The sequence below is a fragment of the Simochromis diagramma genome, unplaced genomic scaffold, assembly GCF_900408965.1.
Source record: "Simochromis diagramma unplaced genomic scaffold, fSimDia1.1 OVJJ01000343.1, whole genome shotgun sequence".
NCBI classification, from domain to species: domain Eukaryota; kingdom Metazoa; phylum Chordata; class Actinopteri; order Cichliformes; family Cichlidae; genus Simochromis; species Simochromis diagramma.
Window position 1 is genome coordinate 13,150,828 of NW_024386831.1, and position 19,368 is coordinate 13,170,195.

At 41.6% G+C, this 19,368-nt stretch overlaps 1 protein-coding gene across 5 annotated transcripts in view; it reads right to left on the reverse strand.

The window, feature by feature from the left end:
* igf2bp2a (insulin-like growth factor 2 mRNA binding protein 2a) overlaps positions 1-19,071 on the reverse strand; it is a 53,448-nt gene extending 34,377 nt beyond the window's left edge. The window contains exons 1-2 of one of the 5 annotated variants that reach the window (XM_040027985.1): positions 18,528-19,071; positions 17,236-17,296 (exon numbers count right to left, since the gene is read on the reverse strand). In XM_040027985.1, the coding sequence (XP_039883919.1) occupies positions 17,236-17,296; positions 18,528-18,702 (236 nt within the window). In that variant the 5' untranslated portion in view covers positions 18,703-19,071. Of the gene's footprint in view, positions 1-1,712; positions 2,311-17,235; positions 17,297-18,055; positions 18,449-18,527 lie in introns of those variants that run through there. The other 4 variants (XM_040027988.1, XM_040027987.1, XM_040027989.1 and 1 more) reach the window with 4 other exon arrangements.
* Between the last annotated feature and the right edge of the window lie 297 nt (positions 19,072-19,368).

Sequence of the window (19,368 nt, forward strand, 5' to 3'; positions counted from 1 at the left end):
AACCATCCAGGCTCAGTGTACCTAAAAACCCCTGAAGCCCTAGAACATCAAGCTCAAGTCAGGAGGTATGGGATCCACATCAGTACACAATGCATTAAAAAAAAAAAAAAAAAAAAAGATAAAGAAAGTTTCTTCATCTCTTGAACAACTGCTCTTAATCGTTACATGCATGCTCCAAACAAATAGGTATCTGTCAGCATGACATAGGCCGTTTATGCTTTCAGAAAGGAAAACAAATTCATATTTATTTTAACTACTTCAAATAAAAGCTGATGGAAAAAAATTCTTGGTTGCTTGTTGTTAAAGGTGGGGCCCTAACCCCTTAGATCCACCTAAAATACTGCTGTAGAGCCTCGGCAACATAGAAACACACTAGGAAAACAGTCAACAACATCCTGGCAACCATAGATCACTAAAGAAAAATGTTTATTCCCTGAGCACTTGAAAATGTACGCTGCACACCGGAAACAGAGAATGGTCACCTTCTGTAATACATTTCAAAGGGTGCAACATTTTGAAAGAGTAGATACCTGATTTCCTGTGTGTGAGACACTTTTCACACTTTCACTACCACTCTGCGCATAGTCGATGAGTGGCTGCCAGCAACCGCTCGCACACCAATCTGCGAATACGCATTCGCCTGACTGAGGCCAGCAGACAAACTACAAAGAAGATTAACAGCACTGGTGTAAGGGACTGTTTACAAAGCACAACACTAAAAAACAAACACATTCAGGTATAAATTCACTCACATACAGTGGGGGTTTTTCCCCTCACCAAAAGCATTTTACACATTTGTGATATCCTGCCGATGGTACTGCCATACAATGTGTAAATGCGCTTCCAAGCCTTTTTTTAAAAATTTAAACTATTAAATTTCAATGTACAATAATGGGACTAGAGAGAATTGGAGGAAAAATTATTTACAGTAGATGTCTATTAGAAAGTGCAGTAACTAAATTTAAGGAAGGAGAAGTTATTACTGAATTTAATAAATGTAATACCTATGTATCAACTTTTTTAAATAAATGGTAAACTTACCCTGAATGAATATACATTTGGAGGAAAAATGTGCCTTTAATCTGACTTTTTTTAACCATTGGCCTTAAGTGCACTAATAATACAACCCTTTTTGTTTTTAAGATAACACAAACAAATGTTGTGCTAACATTTAAAAAGAAAAAAAAAATCCACATGTAAAAACAGCCTACTAGATTTAAATGAACTCAAGGCCTCTGAACACAAAGACTTTCCGCGCAACCGCCATCTTAGCTTCCATTGATTTTCCTTAAATACTTATCTCAGATAACTTTCATTTCAACGGTCACCAGGAAATGGGAACTGTATGTTTAGTAACACTAGAAAAATATGATAAAGCAAGCCTAAAACTCTTTATCCACGTCGCCTCAAAATACCGTTTTAAAGAGCTTGTTTGTTTTTAAAAAACCGGAAGCTCGACCACCCTTTGTCTGGGAATTAGTGCCACGTATCTCTTCTGTAATGTCTCTGGTGGAATAAAGAAGTTTAAATCATTTAAACAAAAAAAGTTAAAAGAACCAGACCTGTTTTAACTGACCAGGCTTTACATAAAACGTTCAGTTGATATCTGCTGACTTACATTCACTAATTACTGTAAGCTAAACCATTCATAGTTAACGAGGTAAACACAATACAGGCTAGCGCTCTTTTCTTGCTAATGTGCGTTATGTTACCTTTTTTTCCTCATGCTGAGAGAAGCTGCTGTTTCTTGTTTGTGCTCACAATTTTCCATGTAGAAACCTAGCAACAACAAACGTTGGGGGTCTGAAGAGCTTCTAGACACCACTGCGAGGTCGCTACCAAGCGCTGACCAATGAGGAATGTTTGAGTCCGTCCCACATCATTTCCGGTTTCACACACACTCTCTATTCCCACTTTCGTATCAAATCCCTACTGTACTGAGTAATAAAGGAGAAAACATCCAGAAAACATAACATAAACAGCTGCTCTTAAGGGAATAGTATTCTATTAGCCTATATTAGTCCTCCCAAATTAATACATATAAATCTAATTTTCAAACTGTTGTTATACTTGAATGGGATGGTAGGGACTGCAGGATTCCCATGTGAAAATTGAAAAAAAAAAAAGTAAAATAAGGTCTTAAAATCTCTTCTATTTTGTGTGTGTATATATTAGCCTTACGAGCTTCCAAAGGTTTATGGCTCAAACGAGGAGCCACCTATTTACCTGTATTTTGCAAATCCAAATTATTATAACATAAGATAATCAGTAAGAAAAGATTTTTTTTCTCAAAAACTTCTAGAATCTAGAATTATATTTATTTCTAAAGTTAAATACTGGACACAGACTTCTGCTGCACTGAAAAGAAATTTCTCTGTGCTAATTATAAAAAAAAAGTTAATTGTGTAAATTGCATGGCTGCCAAACTTGCTGTGATTTCACAGATCACGCTCACGGGAATGAGTGTTACACTCATAACTAAGCGTATAGGCTAATTCACAAGGGACGTGGAGCATTATGTGTAATCCTGTTCAAAAAGTAATTTCTGGTAATCACGCATAATGCAGAAAACATTCAATCAGCTGCAATTACAGCATTTACATTTTAATGCGTTGGGGCTCAAACCACTTCCCTCACCACTGAGCCACAAGCAACAGAACAAAAAGGGAGGGGGGGAAAGGAAGAATAATAAACAGAAAGATAATTCAAGAGTGCTCCTCATGTGCCGTCCTGTCCTGTGCACATCAAATGCCTGCCGGCTCCTCCAGAAACCGAGGACCCTTCTGAGTCCCCGTCACAAAGCACAAAGTCAGCACAGTCAGTGACAGACATACAGCCAGACCACGGGGACACACATGCACATCCAAAACACATTAATGTACAGTATAGCGGACTAGTTTGTCTACTCCTCTCTACATGCACACACTGATGCATTTCCTGTGTCTGCCTCTCACACACCTCAGTGCCTACAGCTACTGACAGGTGGATACCAGCTCATACTGCGGCGGTGCAGTGTGTGGGTCCGCTGCTAGCTGCTCCTCATGGCTGCTTCTGTTGCTTTATGTTGAGTTGTGCAGCTTGTTCCTGAGGTCTCATCCTTTAATCTGCCAACCATAAGGTATTATACCGTAGCTGGAAGGCTCAGCGCGTCTGCCATAGGTGTAGGTCCCAGGATCAATAACACATGCACACCACTCAACATTACGCAAGCCCTCAAACTGTTCCTGCTTTCTGTCTGCTGCTCTCTCTACAGTCTGTCTCTCAACGTCTCCGTCTTACTTCTCCCTCCAGCTCCCTCTGGAGAGCAAGCTTTACTTGTTCACACACACTTGAATGCACTGCCCCCCCCCCCCCCCACCTCCATCTGCAGGGAAGTTCCTAACAGAGAGCGAAAATACGCACGGTAACTAGCAGGAGGTGAGTGAAGATTCATCCTCTGGGAAACAGAAACCCTGCACGTCTGGTCAATGAGCAACATCTTTCAAAACACCCCTGCCAGTCGCAGCTGCCGTCACTGTGGAGTCCTTAATCTCCAAACATCGGCACAACGCAGCTTTTGGAAAGAGTGTGTTCTCAAACACCGGGTCAGGAAATCACCGCCAAATTTGGGGAAATATTTATTAACGATGCCTCGGTCGCCATGTTTATTTTAAAATTTGGTGGGTTGACTTTATTTTAAGCCTACTTTGTATATTTATACAGGTTTACACCTATTCTTTTGCAGTCTTCCTTCTCACCTTTATCACAGTTTAGACTAATTAAATTAAAGAAGCAACACCTGACCTTTAATCCTGCAGTATTTAAGTGTTTATTTAAAAAGCCGCAAATATCGGAAATAATAATTCATTTAAGAGTTGGACAGAAATAAAAGCAGTTAAACATTAATTAATCAATAAATATTCAGCTGATTGTTGAAACATTTATTTTAACACCTCAGCGCTTTTAATAAATTGTCCCAGCAGTGTTAGGAATGCAAGAAAAACAAAAATATTAATAAAATAACAAGCACACATTAAAAGGAAATTCCTTTGCTTGCATTTGACGAGAGCAAACTTAAAGTAAACTTTCCACGAATGTGACACCTTTTTAAAAATAACAATGCTAGTGAAGAATAAGAAAAAGATCCAGTGACAGGTAGGAACGGTAGGATATTAAATTAGCTGCTGACTTGCAGCAATTTTACATAACTGGGTAAAATGCAGTAATGGTGATAAGCCATCAGGAGATTAAGAAGGAGGTGGGATTATGTACAGTACATAGGACGCACTCGTGCAGGCTGGGGGACGCTAGTGCGTGCTGGTTTAAGGTTAAAATAACGTGAACAGGCCGCTCTATTTAGAAGAGGGACTGTGTGGAGGGGCAGCAGCGTGAAGGAGAAAGAGGCGCTCATCAACCCCTCTGTTTTCCTCACTGTCCTCTACGGGGAAAAAAGAGCAGCTTTTAAGGTTTATGGCCATCCGGCTCCACGAGGGGGTGGAGTCAAATGGATTAGAGCCTCCGATACATTAATTACATTATAGTGCTCCTCCCAAAACCTTAGATCATCTTGTGTCACGTGACTCACAAGTGGCTGAAGTGGCATTATCCCTGTCAGACTTTAATCCTGCGGCTAAAATGGCTCCAAATCCTGATCTGCTCTGTGAAATGAAGTGGGGGGCTCGACAGGAAGCGTACAGGAAATAGAAAGGATTCAGAGCTACGTGTGCTTCAGCGCGAGGAGCAGTTGATTTGGGTGAGGAAGGAGGAGTTTGGCAGATGCCTGCACACTGTGTGGGAATGTAGTATATAGACTAATTCAATTATGGAAGCTGCCGACAGGGATAGCGGCCCTGATCGATAACCAATAAATACTTGTGTAAATATCCTAGGATGACATCGATACCTCGGGTTAGGAAGCCGATCTGCAAAACAGCGGGTAGCGGGTGGAAATGCCTATTTGCGTGGATAGCATTTAAAGTGAGACAGAGAAGGCGAGAGAGAGTTATTGGCGATTGTGAAAAAGCCTGAGGGAAAGGTTTGTTGTTCTAGTCTCTTATATATGGGACTAGAAGGAGCTCAGTGGAGTCTAAACGTCTGCCAAGCTGCAGCAACTCTTCAACGCGCATGAAGTTGCGGCCCGAGTAGCAGTTTATGTTTCTTTACTGTTTGCTTTCCAGGTTTGATTATGTAACAAACTGCTACAACTTGCAAACGCAGCAACACAAAAACAGGATATATTGTATACAAGGGTCAGACTTCTGCCAAATCTAATGTGCAGTTTTACTTAAAGACAATCACAGGCTGAAAATAACCCCCTTTAAAGATCTGCATTTCTTAGATCCACCTGAGTTGCAACCAAAATATTAATAACAATGACAGGCAAGCAGGATGTCAAAGTCCACTCATTTAACAACTGTTTCTAGTCGCACTCGAGTTTACGCCACTCCTCCACAGAAACACCAAAACAAATCTGCAAGTATTTACAGGCCGGCTGCTTTCATCATTCCTGGCAGAAAACAAACGAGCCTGGTTCCCCTCTTTAACAAACACCCTGTCTAAGTTGAAGGGGTTATTAGGAGTGAAGGCTGTTCTGAAAAACGGGCTGCCAGTTCTTCAAGACAACCACAACAACTGCCCTGAAAAGCACCATCTCGGTGTGAAGGCCCTGGCGGATCCGAGCTTGTGACAGCCACATAATGGTAATGGGATCATTCGTCACGATCAGACCTCACATCTGCAGCGGTGGATTGTATTTTACAACAACGAGCGAAAAGACGGCAAAAGCAAATAAAACTGCATTTTTTCCCCTCAGTGGCATTTCTGTGATTTGATCAAATCAGGGTCCATCTGTGTGTGTGTGTGTCTGTGTGTGTGACTGTGTGAGAGAGAGAGAACCTGGCTTATGAATCCTACATAGGCATACGCCATCTTTAATAATGTACCATAATAAAGGAGGAAACTGTAACTGTGATACCGTAAATGCTTCACCAATGCCCGGGGTGCGTGTCTGTGTGCTTCTATCAAAGGGTACGACAATTGCGCTTGACAAAAGGAAGAACAAACACAAGTCCCTTCTAATTACACTTGTGTCATCTTCAGTGGCTCCACATCTGCACCACCACTGTCTCTTCATCAACAATCTACCCTCTGAAGCTTGTCACTCTATTTCCCTGTAATTTATCGTCCCGCAACGTTAAGCGACCGGAAACCTCCCAGCCTGGAGTCACTCCTCACACCACTTGAAACAAAACCATCTCAGTTGCCATCACTGAAATGAACTCTTGCTTCCCACCGGAGGGGCGGTGGTGGGGGGAGAAGGGAGGTTGGCAGGAGCACAGAGGCATAATACACACACGCAATGACACGGCCACACATACGTCTACTGTTGTTGAAGGATCTGAATGGCGGCAACCACAACTCTACTAAGAATAAGTCGCTTGTCTCCGTTGCGCTATCTGATATGGCGGCTCACATTCAGCTTACTATACATAACATAATACAGTTCTAAGCTATTTACACCAACTCATGCTAAGACATAGCAGGCTTAATTCTGCATTACCACTCCGTGCCAGGGGAGCAGTGGCGTCACAGCCAGCGGGAGGCAGTGGGAGACAGTTCACGCAATCTAGGTGGCAAAGCATGCACATGTGAGAAGGAGGAGAGGAAGGAGGAGGATGCAGGGAAGACAGGCACCAAATACTGCAGTGCAAGAAGTGTGTGACAGTCCCTGGAGAGAGGAGGTGAGCTGCAGCTGGATCTTTTGGAATTTATAATTATTAAAAATAAAAATCACCTGAGCAGAAGCGTGTTAACAGAAGCGGCTCTGGTCGCACCGTGCTTAAAGGCAAAGACCCTCTTTAACTTTCCCAACACTCTGAACAAGAAGACACGCATGGCTGCCTCAGTATCAAATATTTATTAACCTGGTGGGCTGAAGATGCCCTCGTTCTTGCCTTCAGGTTCTCAGATTGTGCTCCTCAATGCACGCTTGCTTCAAGTTTAATTGGATTTGTGTGAGCGTGTGCTTCATTTAACCTGACAGGGAGAGCTCATTCATCAATCAGTGTCATAAGGTTGTTTGCATGTGTGAGACAGAGGCTCTGCGTTGCTGGATGGGCAACAACGGCAGCATACATGCAAGGAGACCACGATAAACGCACACACAAATGAATCAGTCAGCTGCTAAATCACATTGCTGTTTGGCAGTTTCCTGCATGCTGTTTCACCACGACGTAATTACAAATATGTGAATGTAACAATTTAAAACTCACAGGAAGGACATACAGTTGTATTCCTCGTGTACGCTATGCTACGCAGCAGCTCCTGCACCCACAGGAATCCCTTAGAATAGACTTTTTAGTTAGATGCACACAGACTGAACACTTCACAATAAATTGCTTAACTCCTCCTGAAATATATTAGCTAAGGGTCAGCAAGACGACAACTATTTACAAGCTGATACTGTTTCTTTCACATTCTGCTCACGGCTCTTTTTGAGCAGCTCTGCTGCGTCTATATGAAAATACTCTCCAGCTCTGCCTGCAAACTGCCGTTTGGTCTGATACGATCAAAAGGACTCCCTTAAGGTCCCTTGTGTTTCCATGCAAATGCGAGACTCCTGTCATTCCATTTGCTTATCGCCATATCCAGTTTTCTCATACATGTTTTTCTCATCCAAAAGCAACTGACTGGGTATTGGCGTGAACTTGGCCACTTGGCAGGGCTGCAGACGGATTTGTCCTACTCTCCAGCTCCTGCCTGTTGCTTATCACCCAACTCATCACTGGGCTCACCAAGTCAAAGTCAGACTCAGGCATACCAGTGTAACACAACAGGCTTCACTGTATATCACAATTCACAAATGCAAAGCAGCACTGCTAACACTGACATGGCCCAAGGACACTGTAACTAAGAACCACAATTTTTAAAAGTGGCAAAAACTGAATCACAAAGACAGAATAACCATGTTTCCTTTCAATAAAAATCAATAAATCAGTAAAAGAACAGATTGACATTTTGTCTAAGGCTTATTAGTTTTCATGCTGACACTAAGTCATATATGCTAAATACATAACTACAAAAACACTGGATGATTGTGTTTCTCCTCATGCTGAGCCATTCCTGCACATTTAGATTCCATCAATGCATCTTCCCTGCAAATGTTTCTCTCATTTTTACTTTCCAAACCAGTATTGCATTTTAAAGCAATTATTTAATTACCAAGCAAAACACCAGCAATTACTACATAAAACTGTAAAAACACAGCAATGACCATCAGAACTCGATCGGCAGGGACACATCTAACAACTCATATATATATATATATATATATATATATAATTGTTTATTTTTTTATTTTTAGTTAGTTTGAGGAACACCTTCAAAAGAAGACAGTTTAATGTGACTGCTTCCTGTTTAACATGCAAAAAAAAAGTAGCTGTTTGTGTAGAGTATCTGAAAACAGCATACTAAACATTTAAAGCAGTCTGATATTCACTCACTCGGCTTTAAAACTAAAATGTGATTTTAGGGATTCGTCCAGCTCTGTGTGGGTTGGGATGTTTTTGCTAAGTTTTATTTTAATGTTACGGCTGGATACAAGTGAAGGAGGTGTCTCGCATTCAGCATGGGGAAGAAGATCGAGTATCTTAAGATTTCAGATACATATAATTTGATTTCTTTTTCAAGAAGTGGGCATACATGGTTAATGTGAGAATATACATGATTTCAATGTGCTTTAATATTTAATGTGATTTGCAACAGCTGGAAATCCTAATGATTGCGAGCAGACCACACACACCCTGCTGAGAAAGGACACTAACGGCCTCACACAGCCTCCCCATGAGCCTCAGTGACGGGGAAAGAAATGCTGCCCTCTATCAGCAGTGCTCATTTCTCCCTATAAGTATGCATGTGGGACATGCTCATCTTTGACTCGGAAGTCCTCTCTGTGGCTTCCTCTTCCATCAGAAACAGTGCGAAACAGGGAAAGCACAATAGCCGGACTGTGCTCTAGGTTGTGTCGGAGGCTCAGCTGTGCGATGACCCTACTGTAGATGACTTGTTCTGACGGCGGTGGCAGTGGTAGTGATTCTGCTGCATACATATGGAAAAGGGTGGAAATGACGGCCGCGAGAGGGTTCATAAATAAGAAAGGTCACAAAAGGGCTGCGGCTGTGACATAGATGGACAGCCCATTCAGCAGTTTTCCCTGCTGCACTTGTGGAAAGAAAATGAGCACTTGAAGGTTTGAAGTGCCAGCTTTGCACAGGCATTTTTATTGAGGCACCTTACTCGGCTGTGAATTCACTGTCATATAAAATCAGCACTCTGACCACTGCGCCGCCCATATCCCAAGCCACGGATACACGCCTGGACTGCACTCTCCACTCTCCTGGGAATGGATGGAAATTACAAGATGCCCAAACTGACAGCAGTTTGTGACAAACAAAATCTGTAATCTTGCAATTTTGATATCAAGAGTTATTAAAGTGATCGGCTGTAGGGTGAATCTCAGGGGGTTCTATAAAATAAATAAATAAATAAAAAGCAGGAAACGTTTTGTTTTGCAGCTTGCGAGGTCCTTCTATTCACCGGAGCGCTTTGGGTCTAATTTCTGAAAGTTCGAGCTCTGCTTCTTTAACTAAAGCAAAACACTCAAAACTGGTTTCCGTGGCAACGCGGAACAGTTGGACCTGAATAAAGCGCGACCTGTAAACACACATGGACACACACGCGCATTCAACAGCACAATGACACAGTTTTGCTCCCACATCAAGATGCTGTAAATGTCAGAGGACTGTATCTTGTGGCATTTCTCTTCGCGGATAAATATCAAACGATGTTACTGCCGCTACATGGGGAATAAAAAAAATTTTAAAAGCTGTCTGGAAATCTGGAAGTTCCTGGAAATGAAACTGGGTTTAGAAACTTTTGAGTGGGGCGACCAGCCTAAAGCACACTTTGTGTTCAGACTCAAATGAGTTGGATTTCTGCAAGAAAAACTGCCTAATATTGGCAATAATATTGTTTTTCAGGGTAATAAATGCCTTCTGAATAAACACATATAGCTGCTATTTAGCTCCTAAAAGCAAGGCTTCAGGAGAACTTTCCCTCTCGCCTCACCAAATGCCACCAAAGTCTCACAAATGGTAGCACCACCACCAGATTTTGGTGCTATTGCATCTGTTTTGTGCTCTAACGTGAATAATAATGTATATTTAAGATCAAATAAGGGCGGCAGGCAGCCGTTTACTGCAAAACTCCAAGCTCAGGCATGAAAACATACCAAATGGGCAAAACCTTTTCTTTTTTTTCTTTTTTAAAACAACAGTTTTAATTTAAAAGTCATCTTCACATGATACGATCATGCAAGTTATGTTGTTTTGTTTGTTTTTATTGAGTTTTTTGGTCTTATTTGCCAGGCGACCCTGTTGGTAAATGCTTGTGAGAAGAGGCGCTGCTTTTCAAGGACTCCACGAATCCCTGCATAGCTTGTGTCATATGGTGCCATTGTGCAGTTAGATAGATCGTTTCGAACAATGCATTAATCATACTCGCACCGCCACATTCTGCACAATTTACTCAATGCATCTCGTTATTGTACCTCGGCCAGTGAAATCCGCGTGTCTTTTAAGATTCTTTCTATTTAAGCTGTCTTCCTTGCCTTCAGTGTCTCCACATTGTTTTGCAGCTACAGAGCATTTATATCAGAACAACGGCACGTGCAATCTCTTGCCATGTTACACAATGTTAACAGTAGCCTTACAAAACAAGCTGATAAAGAAATTTTCCCCATAGTTGCCTGCTAGGCTGTGGCTATGTCTTTAAATACCATTTCCATTCAACGTTCAACTATAATTGTGTATTTTTATTTTCCTAAACATATGTACAGCCTGCATTAAAGAAAATGAAAAAAAAACAAACACAAAAACGCCTAATATAGTGATCATAAAACCTGACCAAACATTGACAGTCTGGAGCCCTGAATAACACAGGAGAAAAAGAGAAAAGAAACAAACCAACAGGTCACCCAGCATCTTGTTTTATGGATATTTGTGGTTGTTTTTGTCTCCGCAATCAGTCACCATCTCCTTGTGGAAAATGTTCATGTTTTTGCCATCAATTTGAGTCTACCTGGTAATTTTTTGCCTGTCTGCTCTCTCTTCTTTCTTTTTTCTACCCATTTGGTTGTTTTTCCTCTCTTTGGAGCATTCAACATTTTATTCATTTATTTTAAAATTGCTGTAAGTAATGTTAATTACAGGCATCCTGGTACCAGGGCTCTGGATTAGACCAGGTAGGTACAATAATCATCTCTGATACTGACAGGTCAACTACCAGTCAACCAACGGGCAATCATGTATAAGAGAAATTAATTCCACTGCTACATCTCTACTTTAAAACCAAGGTAAGAGAATGAGAAAAGGGTGAAAGCCTGACAGGATTATGAAGCCCATTTGACCAGGGTGAATCTTTAGGCAGACCGTATTCCCAGCTCACAGTTTTAAGCCAGTGACACAGTGCCTCCTCTGCATGTAAGCATTTTTGGCTCTGGGCTCGCTCCATGTCAGACTCTGATTGGCTCCTTGGAAGTTTTCACCTGTTCAAAACCCATCAGAGCTCTAAAGTAGTATCAGGGTAGCAGTTTTATATGGTGATGATATGGGACAAGGACGAGATCTGCCTGTGTGAGAAATGCCACCTGCTGTACGCCTCAGCTGCCCTCCCCTCCACAGACACCACGCCCTTGTGTGCTGGCACACTGAATGGCAGAAACACTAAACTTTACATCCGGCATGTTGCTTTTAGCTGGGATTCCCCACAGCTTCTCTGTCTCTCCTGTGTCATCCTGTGTCATGTTCAACCATTATATTCACATGGCGCGCGCGCACACACACACACACACACACACGAGGGAAACCAGCCTGAGCAACAGAGGGATGATGTAGAAAAGGAAAGAGAGACCTAGCAGCTGTTACAACTTTCAAATGACTTCCTTAAAAAAGAACTTGGGTACAAACTGTGGCACTCATAATCATGACTTATAAAGTCATTAAGCATTCATCTTCAGCACGTTTTAGATTCCAGTATTTCATCAAACCCTGTTTAGCATAACGGCGTCCCCAAACAACCACTCCAAACAGCCTGACATGGCAGCGCTCACACTTATCTCCAAGCAACTGGTAAACTAGGTGACCTATCTCGCATACCTGATAGACAGGTGTGCCACCGAGCACCTAGTTGATTAGAAATGCAACTTTTTAGTCTTGATAAGTTCAGAACTTCAACTTTTTCTATCATCTTCTACAGAAAGCCAATGACAGCATATCTTCAAGGACAAACTTACAGATTGAAATAAAATGTCTTCAGGTGTCTCAGTTCAAGGCAACTTTAAGCCTCTCGTCTTTAATCATGAGGGTTTCATTTCCCTTTCACTACAGACTTCTTTTTCATTACACTTTTTATTCCATCGTGATAAAAATTGCAGCAGCAATGCACGATTGTGAGGTCACAAACAAAAACACAGAGCTGTCCCCTTCATCTCCCATTTGGATGATGATGATGATACATAGCACCTCTCTAGTTCTTTCTCCCGCTGTCACACTCTCCTTCAGGTGAAACCATCTCCAAATAGTGACCAGTCCTGTTTGACTTCCCTTATTTCTAGCATATTTGGACGGCTTAGTCAGAGACTAAGTCATCAAGTCAGAGCAATCCTCCTCATTCCAGCCACGCCTTCCACACCTCCTCACTATGGCTCTGGAGAGTCATCTAGCCGATTATTTAAATCCTGGTTGTAATGGGTGTAATGCTACAGGAACTATTAGTCATGCAACAGGTTGCAGTGAAATGTGAGTGGCAGCTCATTGAGAAGTGAGTTTCTACAGACACTGCTGTGATACACACGCAAGCTTCTGTTATAATAAAAAAAATAAATAAGTAGATCTTTTTTAAAAAAGGTGTTTCAAACTCTCAGGGAGCTTAAACAGTGATCCCACAGCTACAATAGACACACAATGAACTCACAATTCTCTCACATCTAATCTCGCTGCTCCCTTAAGCTATGTACTCTGTTGCACTAGCAAGCCTGTTATCACTTCAGGAGAGAAAATATACTCTTTCACTTTCATGAAAAAGTTAATAATTGCTATACAAATTTAGCAGAGTTGTAGAGGCGCTGAAATATGAAATGCAGTAGCCTGAACACAGAAAAAATAAAAGCCCAAGGCTAATTTCTAAGAAGAAAATTGTCATTTTTTTCTCCTGTAATTGCTAATGAAGAGCAATTTCATAAGCCATAACTTTTATAACACAAGATCTCAATAGGGGATACATTTGTATGGAAGATTAAACATGTGTGGCATCTCCTCCTAAATAAAACAGATCACTCTGAGGGATCACTCCTTATGGACAGGTGAGAGGAGACAGGAGGAGGAGGAGGGTACAGCGGATGTGGCTTTGGAGGAGAGCAATACAGTACCTCCTGATATCACTCCAGACAAAACCAGAGCCTGAATTGGAGAGCTTCCCCTTCGCCCAGGATCAACTGGGGAGTATTAATGGATTCTGAGTGGATCAACTGATGGCTATCGTATTTCGGTGTTTTGACTCAGTGTGCACAGACAACCCAACACACACATCTGCACGGGCACCACTGTGGTGCAATGCAGATGTTTACACCACGCCGTAGTATCCCATTATTAAAAAAAAAAAAGAATGCACGTCTTGTAATCGGCCTGGCTTTATTAAACAACTGTTAGCTAGCTTAATACGTAGATGAAGAGCACAAAACAGCTCATTAGAAAGACAGTGGAGTGTAGCACAAGAGTTAGCACTCGGTCACAAATGTATCACATTTTCATTTAGGCATGTCGAAGGTGCCGGGAGATAATTGGAAGGAGGAAAAGTCTGTTTTTGTCACTGAACAAGCAAGTAAACAAACCTGCATAATATTACAGGAGGACAGCTTTAATTGTGTTTACTCCGCAAGCACCACCTTCATGTGCTTACTATCACTGACTGACTATTGATCAGGCTCACAGCAAGCGCTCACATTGGTCATTTTGCGTGCAACTCCAGCTCGGGTTTGATAGACAAGCAACACTGCAAACGGTTTATGAAGCTCCAATATCAATTAGCACCAAGTCCCACTCTCGTGTGCCTCGTGTGCAGCACGAGCAACGACTGCAAGAAACTTAATATGGAGGACAAACCTTTTTTTTTTAATGATTTCTTGTGTAAAAACAGGCCACCATTAAAAAACAAAACAAAACACATGAGCAAAAATGCAACAAAGATATTTTGCTTAACTATAATATCAAAATAATTTCCTTTGCAATTGCACTCTAATTAGGAACCTATAAATTAGGCAACTATAATAAAAGAAATATGGCTAATAATAATTATTCTTAAGCATACTGAATTTCTGTTTCATGAGTTCCACTGATTATTGCTGCAATAAACAATTATTTTTAAAACCTACAATTATATATCAAGCTCATGTCAAGGCAATTAAATATATATGTAAAACACAGAAATTATTTAAAGTATGAGTCCATTAACATAAATATATAAATTTGGAGTAACAATTGTGTTAACACTGAAATCTATATTAAGTAATCCATATTTTTAAAACACTAATAAAGTGCTACAAACAAACAGTTTCAGCAGATACAAGCCTCATAATTGTAAAAACTCTCTTTAAAATATGACTATAAAATTGTAACTAATTATTCAACATTTCCCTGACAAGAAGCTTCCAAACTTCCCCAAATAAAATCAAAAGCTACTTTTATTCTTATAAATTAGCTCATAGCTCCAAAGCTATTTGAAATGTGAACACATAAACTGCACAGAGGTGAAATAATATTTAAATGGCAAACAGGACATCAAAACCACATGAACTCACACCTTTGTTTTTTTCAGGTGATTTAAAAACACGTTTAAAAAGGCCCAGGCTTTCACTCATTAGCAAACAAAAAGTTAAAAAGTCACCATAATCAATCTGAATTTTACCCTTTAAAATGGGTACAATTTAACTATGAATCCATATATGGCTGTCAGCACAAGGACCTTGTTACACAACAAAACATAACTAAAAATATATAAACAAGCAGCAGCTGAAACTACAGCAGCCTCACAAAACCCAAGAAGTGTCAGCAGGCCTGAAGATGAGACATAAAGCTCACACAGCTTCCTAAATAACAAGACAAAAACTGATGAGCCCTGTGTAACTATATGCATGGAGCTCAGCTGCAATTAAATCCACGAGAATTCCTGCAGTTGTTAACATAATTATTTAAATGCAAGATTTAGAAAATACCATAAATAAAGCAAACAGCGTAGAATCGTCCTATATTATTACATCTAAATTGCATTTTCAATGATGTCTCGTAGAGCTTGAATACATGTAAAAAAAATTATACACGAAAAAGATGAGACATTTGCATTAACTGGAGGCCTGTAAATTATGATAATTAAATCTTATAGTGAACACAAAAAATACGCATTTTAATCTTTTTAAAATTTAAATCTGGGCGAACGTTTCTGTCGCAAAATCTCCAAACAAATCGTGGCGAACTTCTGCGGAGAGGATTTCAAATTTAAATTCACTACTTTTTAAGGCATTCTGCATTTAAACCAAGCGAGCAACAACAACAGCAAACTATTAAGTTGCACCTCCACGTATCACGTTGAGGCAGGCTCTGCGTTACAAAATGAACACCTATACGTATTCAAACAGCACTAGCATTGATCTCGCTGATATGGCGAGGATTCCGCTTTAAGGCCTTTTTCAGCACATGCAAGCACATCCAGCAGCTGTACACACTGCCGATTGGACACATCGGGCACATGTATGGACATTTGCTCCATCTGATTCAGCCTATAGCCGTGCAGTGTGCAGGGCCATCATGGCAGCCATTATGAGGCTCTCCAACATTGCCATGGCCTACGTGCACATTAACTGTGGGGAGTGGCGCAGGCTTTTACACCATGTTGCGCCTTGCAGCTTACAAAACGTCTTTAGATCGAGCCATAAAGCAAGGAAAACGACACAGCAGCTCGATCATTGTATATGTAAAGCATGCAGATTTTTTTCTACAGTGTTGTTAAGCAAAAAAAAAGAAAGGAAAAAACACGAAGGGGCTGCTTAGGCAGGAAAGTAGAAAGCCTGCACTAGAGGGGGAGGACTATGCTGGAAGCACATAAAGTATGGGTCACGTGTTCCTCCACAAGGGGCTTGAATATTTACCTTTTTGTCACGCAATGTAGTTTTTCCCTATAGCCAATGGCATTGTTGTGAAAATGGGTGGATCTATAGATGTCGAGGGAGTGTTTAGGCTGCGCAAACTGCCACATACGAGTGACTTTTTCAGGCGTTACGCTAGGGGTAAAAAAAATTAGTTTCTTTCTTTAATATACCCAGGCATTTAAAAGAAATTAAAAAGCTCGTGGATTTCTTACGTTTGTGGGCAAGCTGACACAAACACAAGTACACAGCAGTGGTGTCGTGGTTGTGAAGCTGAGGGGCTGACCTATAGATTTACGCACTAAAACAGTCAACCCTAGCTGCTACTTCTTCTCTCTCTTACACACACAGCGTGACTCCCACATACATCCACACGCATGCATATAGGGGAGAAAGAGGCAGCTGATTGGTATGCATCACGTCGTGCATTGCAGTGCAACAGTCAATAAAGAAACCCAACTTTTATCGCCTACATATATGGAAAAATAACCTTGCGTAGGGAGAGGAGGTTAATACATAAACGCATTTGGACCACGTTAATTTCAGCCTAAACTTGAACCAAGTTTAATTTCAGCCTTTAGGTGAGATTTAATTAGGATATATTAATTATTACACGTCAAGCGTGTGCGCGTGAGTCCATGTTTTAAACTGGGATAGGCCTTGCTGCAAGATCACGCGATATGGCAGCAGCCACCGTGTGTTGTGCGGATGTTGGGACTAAACTGTTTCTTTATCGCCCTTTTCTCTCCCCCCAACACCCACCCACCCCTTCAACTCCCTTTGTCTAATCACCACACAATCGCAATTTAATCGCCAGGAAACAAAGCAGCAACAGCGTGGCAGAAATCACACACGGCAGCCGAGAAAAGAGGGAAAATCTGCTCGCTATATTTCACAGCGGAAGCCTACAGGTCACACAAGTCTGCCATGGGGCACAGTATAGGCGTATGATACAATGCGTGTGTGTTTGTGGAGAACGTGTGTGTCACAGATTGTAGGCCTACCTTAGTTTTTTGGGAACAGAGTAGTCTACCTCTATCACCTTTCCGTGTAATTCAACTTTACCTGTAGGGACGAAAAACAATTGATAGTGTAGCGTTAGCTGTTGTGTTCATAAAAGTAACAATGCAAGCTGGGTAGGCCTACACACCAACACTTTGAATCACTTCACCAAGTAGGTGCGTCCCCATTCAAAATAGCCAACCCCTGAAAAAAGTAGTGTACACGGGCGCGTTGTGTGCGCGGCGGCGAACAAACTGTATACGTTTACATTAATCCCAACTCGGGGTGAGGTCCTGTGGGTGACAATTGGGGGGGTATCGGCGCCAAAATGAAGCATGATAAGCTTATATACTATGGGGAAAATGGGCAGCCATGCTTTCCACTCCCACAACCCTCACAGTGCAATGAGGGATATTTTTTCAGCTCCCAGTAAAGAATGCAACATCAAAAGAGGAGATGGTTTGCAAAGGAGAATTGACTTGTACTCTTTCTATTCTAGGTAGGTGTTTTTCCTAATTCTCCGTGCTGACCCGGCTCGGAGGGTGAATTTGAAGCGCTCTTCGGCGAGGCTTTCAAACACGGCTTTTCGTTACTATTGAGTGGCCTGGCGCAGCACGGAATTAGCGTCTCACCTCGTCCCCCCTCAGCTACCTGTTTATTAGCTCTTTCCTCTGGACCCCCGTGACCCACCTCCAAGACACCTCGTAAAAACATAGCCAGACATCAGAGGAACACGAATCTGACAAGTTTTCCGCGCTCGCTTCGCCGTGCTCTCTTGAATAAAATCAAGATAAAAAATAAGTGAAAAATAATTATGCCTACCCGAACCATCAGACCATCCCATACATTCCAGTGGGTGATTGCAAAGTAGCGCCCCGCACTATCGGAATCCCCAAAATATAGGGTATTGTGCGCGTTAATTGCGTTACGACGACTCGTGCTTTCTTTAGGCAAATGGGCACTAAAGCCCCAAGTGTGTCCTGTGATCGATAATTTATCCAATTTTTGCTGGAGCGTGCATGACTGAGCGTTCATCTAAACTCTGATGGCACACACGGATGTGATCGCAAACACTGTCCCGAACAACATACACAGACACACACACTCTCACACACACACATATACATATAGATATAGATATATATGTAAAAGAAATAACACAAGAGCTGCTTAACAGCCTATTTCACATTTCGGACACTCTGACCTATTGTGCTTTTTAAACCTCGTCTTGCAGTTAAACTCGCTGTGAAATTTCCCTGTCACCAGCAGCATCACTTATCAAATCCACACTTACCAGAAAGAGTCTCTATAGCCTTTATGGCCGAGTTCTGATCGGGGAAGTCCACAAAAGCATAGCCGGATTTCAGTAGGACCTGGTCGGCCACTGGCAGCTTCCTCTCCCCAAAGAGCTGCTTCAAGTCCTCGACAGTGACCGAAGGACTTAAATTCCCAACATATAGTTTGTTCATGATCTGAAAGGAAAAATCTCGAAGGGGTATCAGATCTTAGAGTGAGAGAATGGCGATATTCAGAGAAGTAGAAAAAAATTTAAAAAATAAAATAAAAAATAAAATAGAAAAAAATCTGCTGGGATTAAAAAAAAAGACGCAGCAATCACCCCCCAGGATAGTACTAAGCTATAGGCGACCCCCCGGCACCAACTGGCCCTGGCCAAACTCTTTTAACAGGGACTGAGGGAAAAGTGTCGTCGCTACGACGCTACTCTGGAGCCAACAAGCACCGCCTCTAAATAAAATCTCCCTTAAAATCACAAGAAAAAAATTGTTTGGAGGTGCATGTGGGTTCACTGCTGCTCTCCCAGCACAGAAAGTGCAGTAGGGTATGAAAGTGGCATGATGAGCAGTGGGTACATTCAGCAAAGGGATGGGCTTAAAGGAGGCAGAGGGGTTATATTAACAAATCATAATAAGGGCCGTGCCACGGGTCCCTCCAGGCTGGGGGAGTGAAGAAAGGAAAAAAAAAAAGAGCTACTGTGTGGAAAATCAAGTCGTTGTCACTGCACTTGTCGACTCAAAGAGTGTCACTGATCCCCACAGTTTGCCTTTTATTTATTTATGAGCCACATAAAAATATGGATTTATGGCGGCGTGTAAGATGTGGGCCCAATCCTCGAC